General features: G+C 45.5%; 1 protein-coding gene across 3 annotated transcripts in view; it reads left to right on the top strand.

Moving 5' to 3' along the window:
• Positions 1–14,406, top strand: part of SENP6 (SUMO specific peptidase 6) — a 213,981-nt gene that overhangs the window by 109,181 nt on the left and 90,394 nt on the right. For all 3 annotated transcript variants that reach the window (XM_075340189.1, XM_075340188.1, XM_075340190.1), the window contains 5 exons: positions 3,197–3,417; positions 3,595–3,765; positions 5,906–5,939; positions 8,553–8,744; positions 11,009–11,235. In XM_075340189.1, coding sequence (XP_075196304.1) covers positions 3,197–3,417; positions 3,595–3,765; positions 5,906–5,939; positions 8,553–8,744; positions 11,009–11,235 — 845 coding nt within the window. The remainder of the gene's footprint in view (positions 1–3,196; positions 3,418–3,594; positions 3,766–5,905; positions 5,940–8,552; positions 8,745–11,008; positions 11,236–14,406) is intronic.

Here is a 14,406-nt window from a genome sequence, read left to right as displayed (position 1 = left end):
CGCGAGTAATCAGGAAGATCAAGGCAGAAGGAGTCCCGGTGATACTAATAGCATCGGACTAGCCCAGGTGCGCCTGGTATGCCGAATTAGTACAATTGCTGATAGTGCCTCGTAAGCATCCCAGACCGGCTGACCCAAGGGCCCATTTCCCATCAGAACTCCAGAGCCCTGAAGCGGAAGGCCTGGCCTTTGAGACCTGGACTTTTAACAAGAGCGAGATTCTCTCCCGTGGTCATCTCCACCATGTACAGTGCCCGAAAGCCGGCCTTCATCCCGTATTTACCACTGTACGTGGAAAACTTTCCTTTCCCAGTGCAGGGAATCTAATGTCCAACCTATGCCTCTGGCGATCCCCAGAATTTTTGATTTTTTTTTTTGCAGTCAGGTTGCAAAAGGGGTTGGCCCTCAGCTCCCTTAAGGGGCAGGTTTCATCTCAATATTGTATCTATACCGCCTAGCTTGCAATCCACAAGTCAAGACTTCCCTCAAGGGCGTTTCCCATCTAGTTCCCCCGTACAAACGGTCGCTGGACCCATGGGACATCACTTGTTTACCTTCCCACTGTTGCAGTTCCTGAGCGCCGGCATTCACAGGGATCGGCATTTCTGCTTTTCAGAGAGGTGATGAAGCATCACTCTGGACAGCACAAGTGATTGTAGTGTGTCAACTTTAAGTCCCCTAACGGTACTAATAAAAACATTAAAAAAAGTGTTACGTTTTTAAAAGTATGAAAAATGTAAAAAAGCACACGTTCAACTCAACCCCTTTTTACCCTATTTGAAAATAAAACATTTAAAAAATATATGTATAATATCCAATATATAAAGGTGTGTGTGTGTGTGTGTGTGTGTGTGTGTGTGTGTGTGTGTGTGTGTGTGCGTGTGCGTATGTCCACTAAAGGAATCCGCACCGTCGCATTTACAATCACGAAATTTTGCACAGACGCCTCGTGTGACCCAGGGAACATCGTATACTATGTTTTGACAGGAATATTTAACCCCACGCTTTACAGTTACTCTGCAAAAAACATTCCTCCATTAAATTGAATGGAGCCTGAAACTACAGTTTATTAATAGCAGCTGTGATTGGTTGCTCTAGGAACAAAGGACAATGTTAGTATAAGAAGCTTATGTGTGAGGTAATATGATGTCAGTGGGAGAGACAGGGAAAGAGAGAGAGATAGAGACAGACGGTGAATATATATATTATATATACCGTTATATATAACACAAATATTTGGTACACCAATTTCATAAACGCCCAATCTACCAAAAATATAAAATAAAGTAATCTGATCTGTAAAGGGCATAATGAGGAAAAAAAAAATAAAACGCCAGAATTATGGGGTTTTAGTTGTCGCAACTTTGTAATTAAATGCATTAAGAGGCAATCAAAACATTGCATGTACCCAAAAATCATGTAATTAAAATAATCAGCTCAAGACTCAAAAATTATTCCCTCACACAACCCCAGATCCTAAAAAATGAGAATGCTACGGGTCTCAAAAAATGGTGACAAAAGCGCAATTCTTTTTTTTTTTTTTTTTTTTTTTTTATAAATTTCTACATTTTTTTTTTTTGACCACTTACATAAAAAACCAAACTATACATGTTTGGTATCTATGAGCTCGTACTGACCTGGAGAATCATAACGCCAGGTCAGTTTTACCATATAGTAAGCATGGGAAGTAACACACCCGAAAAACAATTGTGGAATTGCAGATTTGTGTTTTTGCAATTTTACCACACCTAGAATTTTTTTCTTATTTTCCAGTACAATATGTGGCAGAATGAATGGTGTAACCTAAAAAGTACAACTCGTTCTGCAAAAAAAAGCAAGCCCTCATATGGCTATACTGCCGGAAAAATAAAGTTATGGCTCTTGGAAGAAAGGGAGGAAAAAACGAAAACGGAAAATTGCCAGGTGGTCACAGTGTTAAAGAAAAAAAACCTTTACTCATTATTTAGCTATAATATTATTAGTAATATCTCCACAACAGAGATACGAAATTAGAAAAAAACAAACCTGTTTTATTCCATGCTTCAGCCATTATTGGATTGTATCCAGTTCATCATGAAAACTTTGGTGAAAGGTCCTCCTTAACCCTTTTATGAATATGGGCGTATCTATACGTCTTGTTTTAACTAATAAAAAAAAACCGCATACAGCTCCTCTTATTTTGATACCCAGCCAAAATAAGCCCACGGCTAGGGGCTGCAACCTATAGCCATGCCTTTTATCTGTGCTGGGTATCATAATATGGGGGAACCCTATGCCAATTTATTTAATTTACTGTACGATATAGACCCGCCCACTGGCATCTATGATTGGAAGCGTAAGACACGCTGTCACTCAGTGTTGGGGTGAGTCTAACTGCAACCAATCACATATGCCGGTAGGCAGGGAAAGCAGTGCATATTCAATGAATGTAATGAATGGCCCGAGAAGTGAATGAGCCGCCACGGTAGCAGTGTGACAGCCATCCCGTTGATTCTGTAAGTATGAAGCGCTTGCTCCTACGCTTTGCGCTGGATTCTGGTCTCCATAGACTTTTATATGGGGACCGTCATTTGGCCAGATAACACCAGGGATCAATCCCCCACCAACCCAGAGTCAGCAGGGGATTGCCAGTCCCCCGAAACCCAGGGACAAAACACACAAAAAGAAACGCAGCCAAAAAAAGATTCACTGTGCGGACAGTGAAATAGGAATCTCATAGACTTTGCTGGGGGATGGAAGTGCATGCATTTAGGTGCATCTTTGTGACAAAACGTCACCAAAAACGCAGTAAAAGATGCAGCGTGTGAACATAGCCTAATGGCAAAAATCAAAACAGGTGTTTGATCCATGTATCGCCCAATACATTTCAGAGTTCAATTAGACTTGGTATTTACACAGCCCTCCTCATCATGATGTTCACATTTTGACATCATATGACGAACACACAGCACTGTTGTTGGATTTTGTTTCAATACATTTTTTGAGCTAGGGAGATCACCATACCACTGTAGCATGAACTTTTTACGTTATCCATAAATTTCACCCACAAGCCAAATATCCCATCTTTTTGTGAGTAGTTTAGATCGATCAGACTGCTAAAGTTTTAAGCATGCGTGAAAAGGTTCTACAACACAGGAGTTCTTTGATATCGACATTTATTGATTTATTTTCTAAGCTGTTGTCATTTCTTCAACAGTTATCCTGTCTAGTGATGATGAAGATCATGTTAGCACGGGAAGCACCAGCAGGATAGAGAGCATCTCTCCTCGGCCTGCAGATTCCGCTTGTTCCTCTCCTGTGCCATCATCCGGGAAAGTAGAAGCCGCTCTAAGAGAAAATCGTTTAGTCGATAACAAACATAGTAGTCCAGCTGAGCCTGACCCGCCTCTCCCCAGGAAAGCGAGAATGAAGGATCAGGTAGCACAGTATCTCCATGAATAATCCCTCCTTTAATTTTCCTCTCCTAAAATAGTCCAGTTTTGCCTGCTCAATCTTTTAACAAGTCAGGAATTGATTTTCTATCACAAGCTTATGAATGAGATGCCATATGTCTGTCATGTTGGTCAGCAGTAATTCTCACAATTTCATTCACAGTTCGGCAACTCCGTTGCAACAACTCCTATAAAGCGCCGGAAAATGTCTGAGTTGCCTAGTGAGTCTACCAACATGTTACAGTATGCTGTCAAACCGTGTGAAAGCATGATCCTGGTGTGTCGGAATCTGCGAATAGGAACCCTTTACCGAATAATAAAAGAACCAGTTGTGGTGAGTGTAAAAGAGGTCTCTGATTCAGATCGTCAGAATGGGGGTCATGTGGCACCCGCTCAGGAATAGAATGGAACTGATAAATGCCGAATATGTGATTGGAAAGAAGTGTAAGGTTTGTGCCCACAATGAGTTTTTGGTAAGTTTTTGATGCTGTGTATTTTCGCTGCGTCGAAAACACAGCTTCGTACAGTTCCAGCAAAGAGGATGGGACTTATAGAAATCTCATTCACTGAGTTTTTATTCATTTTGCTCAGCTTAACCCCTTCAGCCCCCGGGCACTTTCCGTTTTTGTTTTTTGCTCCCCTTCTTCCGAGAGGCGTAACTTTTTTATTTTTTGATCAATCTTGCCATATGAGGGCTTGTTTTTTGCGGGACGAGTTGTACTTTTAAATGAAACCATAAGTTTTACCATATAGTGTACTGGAAAACGTCAAAAAAATTCAAAGTGCGGAAAAATTTAAAAAAAAAAGTGTGATCGTACAATAGTTTTTGGGATATTTTATTCACTTTGTTCACTATATGGTAAAACTGAGGTATCTATGTGATGCCTCAGGTCAGTGCGAGTTTGTAGACACCAAACATGTATAGGTTTACTTGTATCTAAGGGGTTAAAAAAAATTCACAAGCTTGTCCAAAAAAAGTGGCGCACATTTTGCGCCATTTTCCAAAACCCCGTAGCGTTCTCATTTTTCGGGATCTGAGACTCAGTGATGGCTTATTTTTTGCATCTCGACCTGACGTTTTTAACGGTACCATTTTTACGCAGATTCTACGTTTTGATCGCCTGTTATTGCATTTTGCACAAAATTTGTGGCGACCAAAAAACGTAATTTTGGCGTTTGGAATTTTTTTGCCGCTACACCGTTTACTGATCAGATTCATTGATTTTATATTTTGATCAGGCATTTCTGAACGCGGCGATACTAAATATGTGTGTATTTTTTATTTTTTTAACCCTTTAATTTTCAATGGGGTGAAAGGGGGGTGATTTGAACTTTTTTTTTTTTTTTTTTTTTTTTTTTAATTTTTTAAAACTTTTTTTTTTTTTTATTTTACAAGTCCCCATAGGGGGCTATAGCGATCAGCAATCCGATCGCTCTGCACTATCTGCAGATCTCAGCTACAGAGCTGAGAACTGCAGATTTGCTGCTTTACTTTCAATGCCGGCTGTATTCCGGCATTGAGAGGAAGTGAGTCATGTTAGCTACAGGCGTCATCACATGACCCTGTGCTACCATGGCAACCACCGAAAGTCACGTGATCATGTCACGGGCGGGGTAAGTGACTGTCATGGCGGCACCCATATACATATCGCTGCCAGATTTTGGCAGCGAAATGTAAAGGGTTAATGGCCGCGGGTTGAAGCGATTCCACCCGCGGCTAGCAGGCACACATGTCAGCTGTTGATAACATCTGATATGTGTGTGGATCGGCGGCAGGGGGCGGGGCTTACCGGCAGACGATCCATGTCGTACCCAGTACGTCATGGGTCGTTAAGGGGTTAAACTTACCTGCGGTGCATGTTTCAAATCCGCAACACGTCAATTGTGAGTGCGCTGAGTTTTATGTGCAGTTTTCGCTATGGATTTGCATGTGATGCAAAAAGAAACACAGGTAAAAAATATCCATGCATTTCTAGTGCATATCTTCCTTATCGATAAGGTTTTGTCAAAGCCAAACAACCAGAAAATATCGAAAACTAAGCGGCTTTATCTAAAACATCAGCAAGAGACAAAAAACACAGCATTAAAAAAACATGTTAAAAAACTAATTTATAGAATTGGAGCAGAAGTGGTGCAGAAAATGTGGAATATCAAAAACTCACTAATAGCTCATCATGGGAACGTAGCCCAATTGTACAAGTATGTAAATGATGTTCAATACAAATGGAGGAAAGAATAAAACAAATTCCAGCTTCTTTCTGGCTATGTGACAACCCCTATCCATCAGAAAGCTCCCGATCAGTAGGCTGCTGAGCCACTGACACATATCCGCATCAGGTCTCTACTGTGGGTAATATTTCCTATGTTCTACAGTTTGGGCCCTGTTGTTCAGCGTCGTCTTAAATGCTACAGTATTTTTATTATGGATTATATTTTGTCTAGGTAATTAAATTATTTTTTTTTTTGTTTTGCAGTTCTGTGTGGACTACATTAAGATTATTCTTGAAGGTAAGCAGTTCACATTTGTTCACTTTACCAAGCACATCTAGTTTAGTTAAAAAAACTCTGTCAGTAGGTTTTTGCTATGTAATCTGAGGACAGCATGAAGTAGGAGCTGAGGCACCGATTTCAGTAATTTCACTTATTAGGCTGTTTGGTGGTGTTTCAGTACAATGAGTGTTTTATCAGCAAGAAATTATTACCACTGGACTAGCTGCCCGTGTGCATTGTAGTCGAACCGCAGCCTATTGTCACTTTGTCATGTACAGAGAAAGCTATGGTGTATTTGGGGTTGGCTTTCTGAACTCTGCTACAACTAAAAACTGTGATTGCTTCACAACTGCTGCACCCAGTAAACTAAGTAATAATAATAATTAATAATAATAATAATTTTATTCATTTATATAGCGCTATTAATTCCACAGCGCTTTACATACATCAGGAACACTGTCCCCATTGGGGCTCACAATCTAAAGTCCCTATCTGTATGTCTTTGGAGTGTGGGAGGAAACCGGAGTACCCGGAGGAAACCCACGCAAACACGGGGAGAACATACAAACTCCTTGCAGATAGTGTCCTTGGTGGGATTTGAACCCAGGAACACATCTTTAGAATCGGGGTATCTTTTCTTGTGTTCTTAATATAAATATATATATAAATATATACATTATATATAATGCACACTGTGGATATGTGTGTATGTATGTATCATACATATTATATTGTATATACCTGAGCTCAATACCTGCCTGTTGTGCCCGGAGCCGTTCTTCACGGGCATATAGCTATGACAGACTGCTTTTGTTGATGTCGCGTCAACAGAACGGCTGTTTCTCTTTCCGCTCTGCTCTATAGACTGGGCAGGACTACCCATATGATGCCAATTGCCACGCTTCCCCTAATTAATCAGCAGGGAGCCGACATTCAGCATTACATCAGCAGTCCTGCTCCATCTACAGAGCACAGCGGAAAAGAAACAGCTGTTCTGTTGACGTGACGTCAGCACAAGCAGCTGACTTGCCTGCAGGAGTGCTCTGTGAGTGCTCTGTGGCTGCAAAAAATTGTGCCAGGCAAAATAAGCAAGCACTTAGTAACTACCTGCCTGAAAGTGCTTAAGCACATTTTTATTTATTTTCTACAGAATCCCAGCTAGCCCCTTTTAATTGCTTCAAAAAGTACTGGGCCCAATTCAGCGAAGCTTTTATGTCTGTAATCTGGCATAAAAAGCATTGAAAAATCATAACATTTTGGCATAATACGAAGCTGCAGTAAAACTTTGTGACTTGGGATTCTCATCCTTTTTCTCCCAGCTCCGCCAAAGTTGGTGGAGCTGGGGACAGGACAAGGATGTGGCAACCCTAGCGCCATTATATTCTGAATGAACTGCAGTGTTCCTTGTACCACAGATCTTGTGACAGTCTTCGACTGAAGTAGGACTTCTGGCGACGCGCATGCCTCTTGTCAGATGATCCCGATTTATTAATAGACCTCCCTCTCTTAATGAATCATGATAGTTATACTCCAGCACATCCCATCATCAAGACTGGCGTATTTGAGCTTCAACTGTTTCGTCTCTTCTTACGCTTTCTGGCGGCTGAGAGGAAGTGCTAAAGAAGTTGTCCACTATTCGGACAAACCCTCCTTTCTCAACCAGTATGTTCCCCCTTGTAGAATAATAACACTTATATTCACTGCAAGTGACGACACTCCAGTGGCTCTCCCAGGACTTGCGTGACATTAAAATGTAACATGATCCCCACAGCCAATCAGGAGCCAATTTACTTTCCCTTCACAAAAATCAGATTGGCCACAGGGAGACCTGGGAGAGCCAGTGCCGACATTGTTGGAACTGCGCCAGATCCGAGGTGAGTAGAAGTAATTATTTTATATCCTGATTGAGAAGGAGTTAGGTTATGTGCGCACGTTGCTTTTTACCTGCTTTTTTGCTGCTTTTTCTTCTGCGCTGTTTAATGCCAAAATGGATGTGTTCTTCTATTCAAGCAAAGTCTATGGGAATTTGGGTTTCTTGTTCACACTATGTTGTTCAAAATGCTGCCTTTTTGTGGCAGAACTTTGGTCAAAAACTCAGCTTTGCAGTGCAAAACCCAAATGGCAAAAACAATTGACATGTTGCTTCTTTGAAAAGCTGAGTTTTTGACCAAAGTTCTGCCACAAAAAGGCAGCATTTTGAACAACAATAGTGTGAACAAGAAACCCAAATTCCCATAGACTTTGCTTGAATAGAAGAACACATCCATTTTGGCATTAAACAGCGCAGAAGAAAAAGCAGCAAAAAGCAGGTAAAAAGCAGGTAAAAAGCAACGTGCGCACATACCCTTATTTGACTGGTGGACAACTCCTTGAAAGGATGTAAAACAGCTGCAGTATTTATTTCCACACCTCACTTCTCTGTGTGTGGTATATTGTGCATCTACTTAGATGCAGACCACCTTTGGAAGATTCCTTGACTCAAGTAGCCTATTGTGCTTTGTTTTGGAGTAATACTTGTTGTTATGGGCTAATAGTGCCTGCTACATTTCTTGTTCTGCAAGGATATTAAGTTTTGTTGTGATCTTCACTTTTGAGTGAGTTACAGTTAATGTTATGTGTTTCTTTTCACAGCAGCTAATGTGGAAAGTGGTTCTGAAGAATTAATATTGACTACATCGGAGCTGACAAAGTGTGAATGGTGCAGTGCAAGAAAACTTCCGGTAGTCTATTTCCAAAGTACGCCATTTCTCTGTCACAAGCTGCGGTCACAGTTTAAGATGAGCAGAGAAAATGAAACCGGATGGTATGACTGCAAGGCTACAAGTAAGGCTCCTCAGTTGTGTTATGAGGCTGTTCTCTCAATTTACTCCATCACTTGAATCTCCTCTGGAACTTTTGTGTTTTTCCGCCTTTAAGACTCCCAAACCTACAGCAATATGGTTATAGTAATAGTTTACAGTAGAAATTCAGCTGTCAATAGTTATTCATGAGACGGTCAGGTCATGTAATCTGTGTCGTAAAGGAGTTGACTTCTACTTTCTTGTTTGTTTAATTGCCTATCATTTGGATAGACCATTAATATCTGATCAATGGTGGTGCAGATCCCTCCACTCCAGCGTATCAGCTGTTACCAGAGGTAGCGGGAAGGTGTCTGATGGTTCCGGAACACCTCCTATTCAAATTAATACAGACAACCTATGATATGACCATGCAAAACAAGGTAGTCCAAGTAATAAACCTATACTGAGAACGGAGTAAATACCAGAACACAAAATATTTAATCACTAAAAATGAAATCCTTGTTAATTACCAAAACAATAAAATGTTGTTAAAAACATGGGCAAATCACACAGTGGTGGCCCAGAGCCATATACCTATGAACCAAACAGGGTACCCAACCAATGTAAATAGAACAACTCCTATTGTGGTCGGCTGCTATCGGTGTAGTAAATGAGCCCTGCAGCCTTGCCTCTTATCTTCATATGAAGGCAGCTTTCTATCTGTTTCAGACTGGACTCTGCTTGTCACCTCTTTGATTTATAATATCACAATGGCTTTTATTTTTTTGACTCCTCTTCCATGACAGCTTTGTCCTGAGGTGCACTCAACTTGTGTGTGTGATCATATGGTATTTTGCCTCTCTCTAAAAAAATAACTTTTTTGCATTTTTACAAACTGTTATTTGTGCACTATTTACCGTATTTTTCGGGCTATAAGACGCACCGGACCATAAGACGCACCCTGGTTTTAGAGGAGGAAAATAGGAAAATAAAATTTTAAGCAAAAAATGTGGTCATGACACATTTATGGGGCGAGGATCTGCTGCTGACACTATTATGGGGTAATGTCCTGCTCATATACTCCCCAGCCTGCTCGTGTACTCCCCAGCCTGCTCGTGTGCTCCCCAGCCTGCTCGTGTGCTCCCCAGCCTGCTCGTGTGCTCCCCAGCCTGCTCGTGTGCTCCCCAGCCTTCTCGTGTGCTCCCCAGCCTTCTCGTGTGCTCCCCAGCCTTCTCGTGTGCTCCCCAGCCTTCTCGTGTGCTCCCCAGCCTTCTCGTGTGCTCCCCAGCCTTCTCGTGTGCTCCCCAGCCTTCTCGTGTGCTCCCCAGCCTTCTCGTGTGCTCCCCAGCCTTCTCGTGTGCTCCCCAGCCTGCTCGTGTGCTCCCCAGCCTGCTCGTGTGCTCCCCAGCCTGCTCGTGTGCTCCCCAGCCTGCTTATAATAAGCCCCTATCCTGCTCATATACCCTCATCATCCTGGTGTATGGCCGCATCCTGTGGCACATGAAAAAAAAAATAAATGTTCATACTCACCTTACCTCACCTCACTCCCTGCAGCACCGCTCCTCTTACCGTCTATGTCAGCGGCAGCGTCGCTGAGTGGAGCCGTCCCCATTCCCCTGCAGCATCGCGATGTCCTCCGGTCTGTGCCGGCGGCTGCGTGTGGACACGTGCGCACAGCGATGACATCATTGCTGTGTGCCCCGCTAGTCTCCACACAATTCAGCTGACCAGAGGAGACGGAGCAGATCGCGGTGCTGCAGGGGAACGGTGAGTAATGTGTACTGATTCACTGCCCCCCCGCACTGATGATGATGTGGGGCAGTGAATACAGCCGCACATGATCACTCCAGGCTGCAGTTGCCAGGGGTGATCATGCGGGCCGGCTGTTTATCCCTCGCCCATCACCCCGCCCACCTGTCAGTGCTGAGAGATGATGGGCGTGCATATTAAATGAGCGGGTCCACGTGGTCACGGCAGGATGCTACAGCCTGCTCATGCCCCCGATGACCCGCTCCACCGCAGCACCCTCATTCCCCGCAGCCCTATATTCAGACTATAAGACGCACCCCCCACTTTCCTCCAACATTTGGGGGGAAAAAAGTGCGTCTTATGGTCCGAAAAATACGGTAAACAGTGGACACCAAATATTGTGACTCCCTCTAGTGGTGAATATTCATTTTTCACTTTTCATGCCGCAGTACTTTGAATACTTGAAAACGTCTACGAATACCACAAGATATAATTAGAAAAGCAAATTAAAATAAACTGGAATTGATGTGTGTTAATTGTCTGCTTTTTCTGTTGTAGGTATAGGAGAGCAATACATTGTGTTAATCTTTGACAGACCCCTAGAAGCACATGAAATTGCTTGTTTTGAGAAGATGCTATCTGAAGTTGGAGAAAAACAATCGATTCCAAACTTTTTTTCAAAAATATCATTTGATGAAGCAAATAGAAGACTTGTGGCCTTCACCAAGCATGGCTCTGAAACGCCGCCACTAACTTCCACTCCAAAGGACCACATAACTCGAAGCGTAAATGTTTTTTTTTTTCTTGTGGTACACACCTCTGCAGCTGTTTTAATGCTTGTCTTTCTTTTTACCTGTAATTTCTTTGTCGCTCCATTGGGAGACCCAGACAATTGGGTGTATAGCTTCTGCCTCCGGAGGCCACACAAAGTATTACACTTTAAAAAGTGTAACCCCTCCCCTCTGCCTATACACCCTCCCGTGCATCACAGGCTCCTCAGTTTTATGCTTTGTGTGGAAGGAGGCACACATCCACTCATGCTCCCATTTTAGTCAGCAGCAGCTGCTGATTTTATCGGTTGGAAGAAAAGAGGGCCCCCACAGGGCTCCCGGCATGCTCCCTTCTCACCCCACTAAGTCGGCGGTGCTGTTAAGGTTGAGGTACCCATTGCGGGTACAGAGGCTGGAGCCACATGCCGTTTTTCCTTCACCATCCCTTAGAGGCTCTGGGAGAAGTGGGATCCTAACCGGTCATCCATTCACTGGGCCCGGGCTCCCTCCGCAGCCCCTGTGGGAATCTGCCGGACAGGATACTTTGTATCATCAGGGACAGGGCCCTGCATCTAAAGGTACTCTGTCTCCCCATGGGGACGGTGCATGGAGCGCTTGTTTCACAGACGCTAAAGCTGCTGCTGGTTTTGTGACGACCGGGACTTCCGCGCCGACCGCGCCTGTTTGTCGGTCGCGGTATTAATTTTAGTTCCCGGCTTCATGCGGCCTAGTACCATAACTCCCGCCCCCGGGCCTGCCAGTCAGGGGTAAGGGCGGGACGGCCGACCTGACGTCGGCAGTGAGTGCTGGAGCATACTTTAGGTTTCCTCCCCCCCTCACTGATCACTGTGGGGCACCAGATTCCCGCACTTTACTAGTCGCCGCCCACGGCTCCCTCCTCCCCTGAGAGCTCCGGCAGCCATTTTTACAACACATTCTGCCGGTGGAGGATTTCAGGAACGAGCTCTGCAGCTCTGGGAGACCCAAGGCAGGGAATCTGGTGGACACACATCGCTTTGGGCGGTCGGTAAGCCACACCGGTCACCCGGTGCTGGTCCCCCTAGGGTGCCGAAGTGTATATATTGTGAGACTGTGACCGGGGTTATCTATGACGGCCGGTATGTCTCGCCCCGGTTGTGCTCACTCCATGATAGAAAGTAAATCCACTATAGGGTTAATGCTGTTTCCCTACAGGCTGAAGGAAGGGTTAAATAGAATCAGGAACAAGGGCAGGTGTGCCGGGTGTGAGGGAGTGAACAGAACTCCCTGAGTTTTCTGCTGGAGAGGCACATGTATTGTGTTATGGACTTTTGTTTGGACATTAAAACCGTGTGCTGTGAACCTTAATGCCTGGATCCCGTGTCTTCTGCTGCGCAGCCGACCGTGCTACCTCACATATGGTGGAGAATGCGGGCATGACAGCCGGTGAGGTGTAGCATCCATCCCTGGTGACCCAGCTGCGCATGTCCTGGATTCGAGCGGCTATACTACAGCCCAAACCCGGCGACGCCATGGAGGACATACTAAAGCATTTGGCTCAGGCTAATGCACAGCAGCAACAGGCTAATGCACAGCAGCAACAGACCAATGCACACCTGCTCCAATCCTTGCAAGTGCAGGAAAAAAAATTCCAAGAACAGATGGATCAGGCCAATGCACGTCAGCAGCAAGCCTTGCAATTGCAGGAAAAAAGGCACCAAGAACAGATGGTTCTCCTGGCCAAGTCGATCCGTGCCGGACCGGCAGCAACAACCCCGGGACCGGGTGACGACGGCAGCGTCCGGAAAGCGGTGAGACAAGCGTTGCAAAAGATGACCCCGGGTGATGATGTGGAAGCGTTCCTGGCGGTGTTTGAGCGGGTGGCCGAGCGGGAAAAGCTGCCGACCCCGCAGTGGGCTGAGGTATTGTCGCCCTATCTGACGGGGGAACCCCAAAAAGCGTACCTGGACCTCTGTACCGAGGACGCCATTGACTATGTGACCCTGAAAGCCGAAATACTGGCTCGGTTGGGGGTGAATACCTATGTACGGGCTCAGCGGGTAAATCAGTGGTTCTTTGAGGAAGCCAAACCCGTACGCTCCCAGGCCTATGACTTGTTGCATCTTGTAAAAAAGTGGTTGCAGCCTGACACTCTGAGCCCGGCGCAAATGGTGGAAAGGGTAGTAGTGGATCGTTTTGTGTGCACTTTACCCGTCACCGTTCAACGGTGGGTCGGACAGGGTGACCCGAGTACCCTGGACCAATTAGTGTCCCTGGTAGAGCGGCATGTGGCTACGCAGGACTTGATACGGGACACTGAGACTTTGCGTACCGCCCGTCGGTCCGGCCCCTCCAAGCCTAGGGCCAAGGACCCACCGCTGACAATGGTGCAGGAGTCCCCTACCGTCCCGTCTGAGGCCGCGGCCGCCACTCCTGAGGTCCGGAAGGTTCTGTACCTACGACAACCCGTCAAGGGGGTTTCCGTCTCCATTAGATGTTGGCGGTGCCAGCGGGTGGGACATATGGAAGCCCAGTGTCCACTCACCACGGAGCCCATGGATTGTGGGGTTACCCGGCGGGGTTCAATGTATGCTCAGGTGGTGTGTACCGCTGACCTGGTCTCCCCAGAGACGGAGCCCCACTTGTGCCAAATACAGGTGAATGGATGTCCGGTTACAGGATTGTTGGATTCCGGAAGCTTAGTGACCCTTGTGCGATCCACCTTGAGGGCTAAAGTAAAGGCCACAGGACGCACCGTGGGGGTGGTTTGCATACATGGGGACCGCCGCGACTATCCCACGGGGATTGTCACCATCACAGCACCTTGCGGTCAGGTGCAACATGAGGTGGGACTTCTTAACACTCTTCCTTATGACGTGATCCTAGGAAGGGATCTGCCCTATTTTTGGACTTTATGGAGGGGACCCCCTAAGTCCCCTCAGATATTGGTTGGTCCGGGACCTGAGCCCTACAATCCTGAATCCGGGACACCTGCCGTAGGGGTCACCATGATAGGGACAGAGTGTGAACCCGGTAGGTCGCCCCTAGAGGTATTGGCAGGAGAGGCTGAGACGGTCGAGCCCATCCCGGAGTTGGAGGCGTCCCTGGATACGTTTGGGACAGCCCAACTCCAGGACCCTACGTTGATACATGCCCGGAGTCGGGTGACAGTAGTTGACGGGGTGGCACAGCTTCCCGGTGCCCAGG

The sequence above is a fragment of the Anomaloglossus baeobatrachus genome, chromosome 3, assembly GCF_048569485.1.
Source record: "Anomaloglossus baeobatrachus isolate aAnoBae1 chromosome 3, aAnoBae1.hap1, whole genome shotgun sequence".
Lineage (NCBI taxonomy): Eukaryota > Metazoa > Chordata > Amphibia > Anura > Aromobatidae > Anomaloglossus > Anomaloglossus baeobatrachus.
The sequence above is the reverse complement of the archived record's forward strand: the minus strand, read 5'-3'. Positions and strand labels throughout refer to the sequence as shown.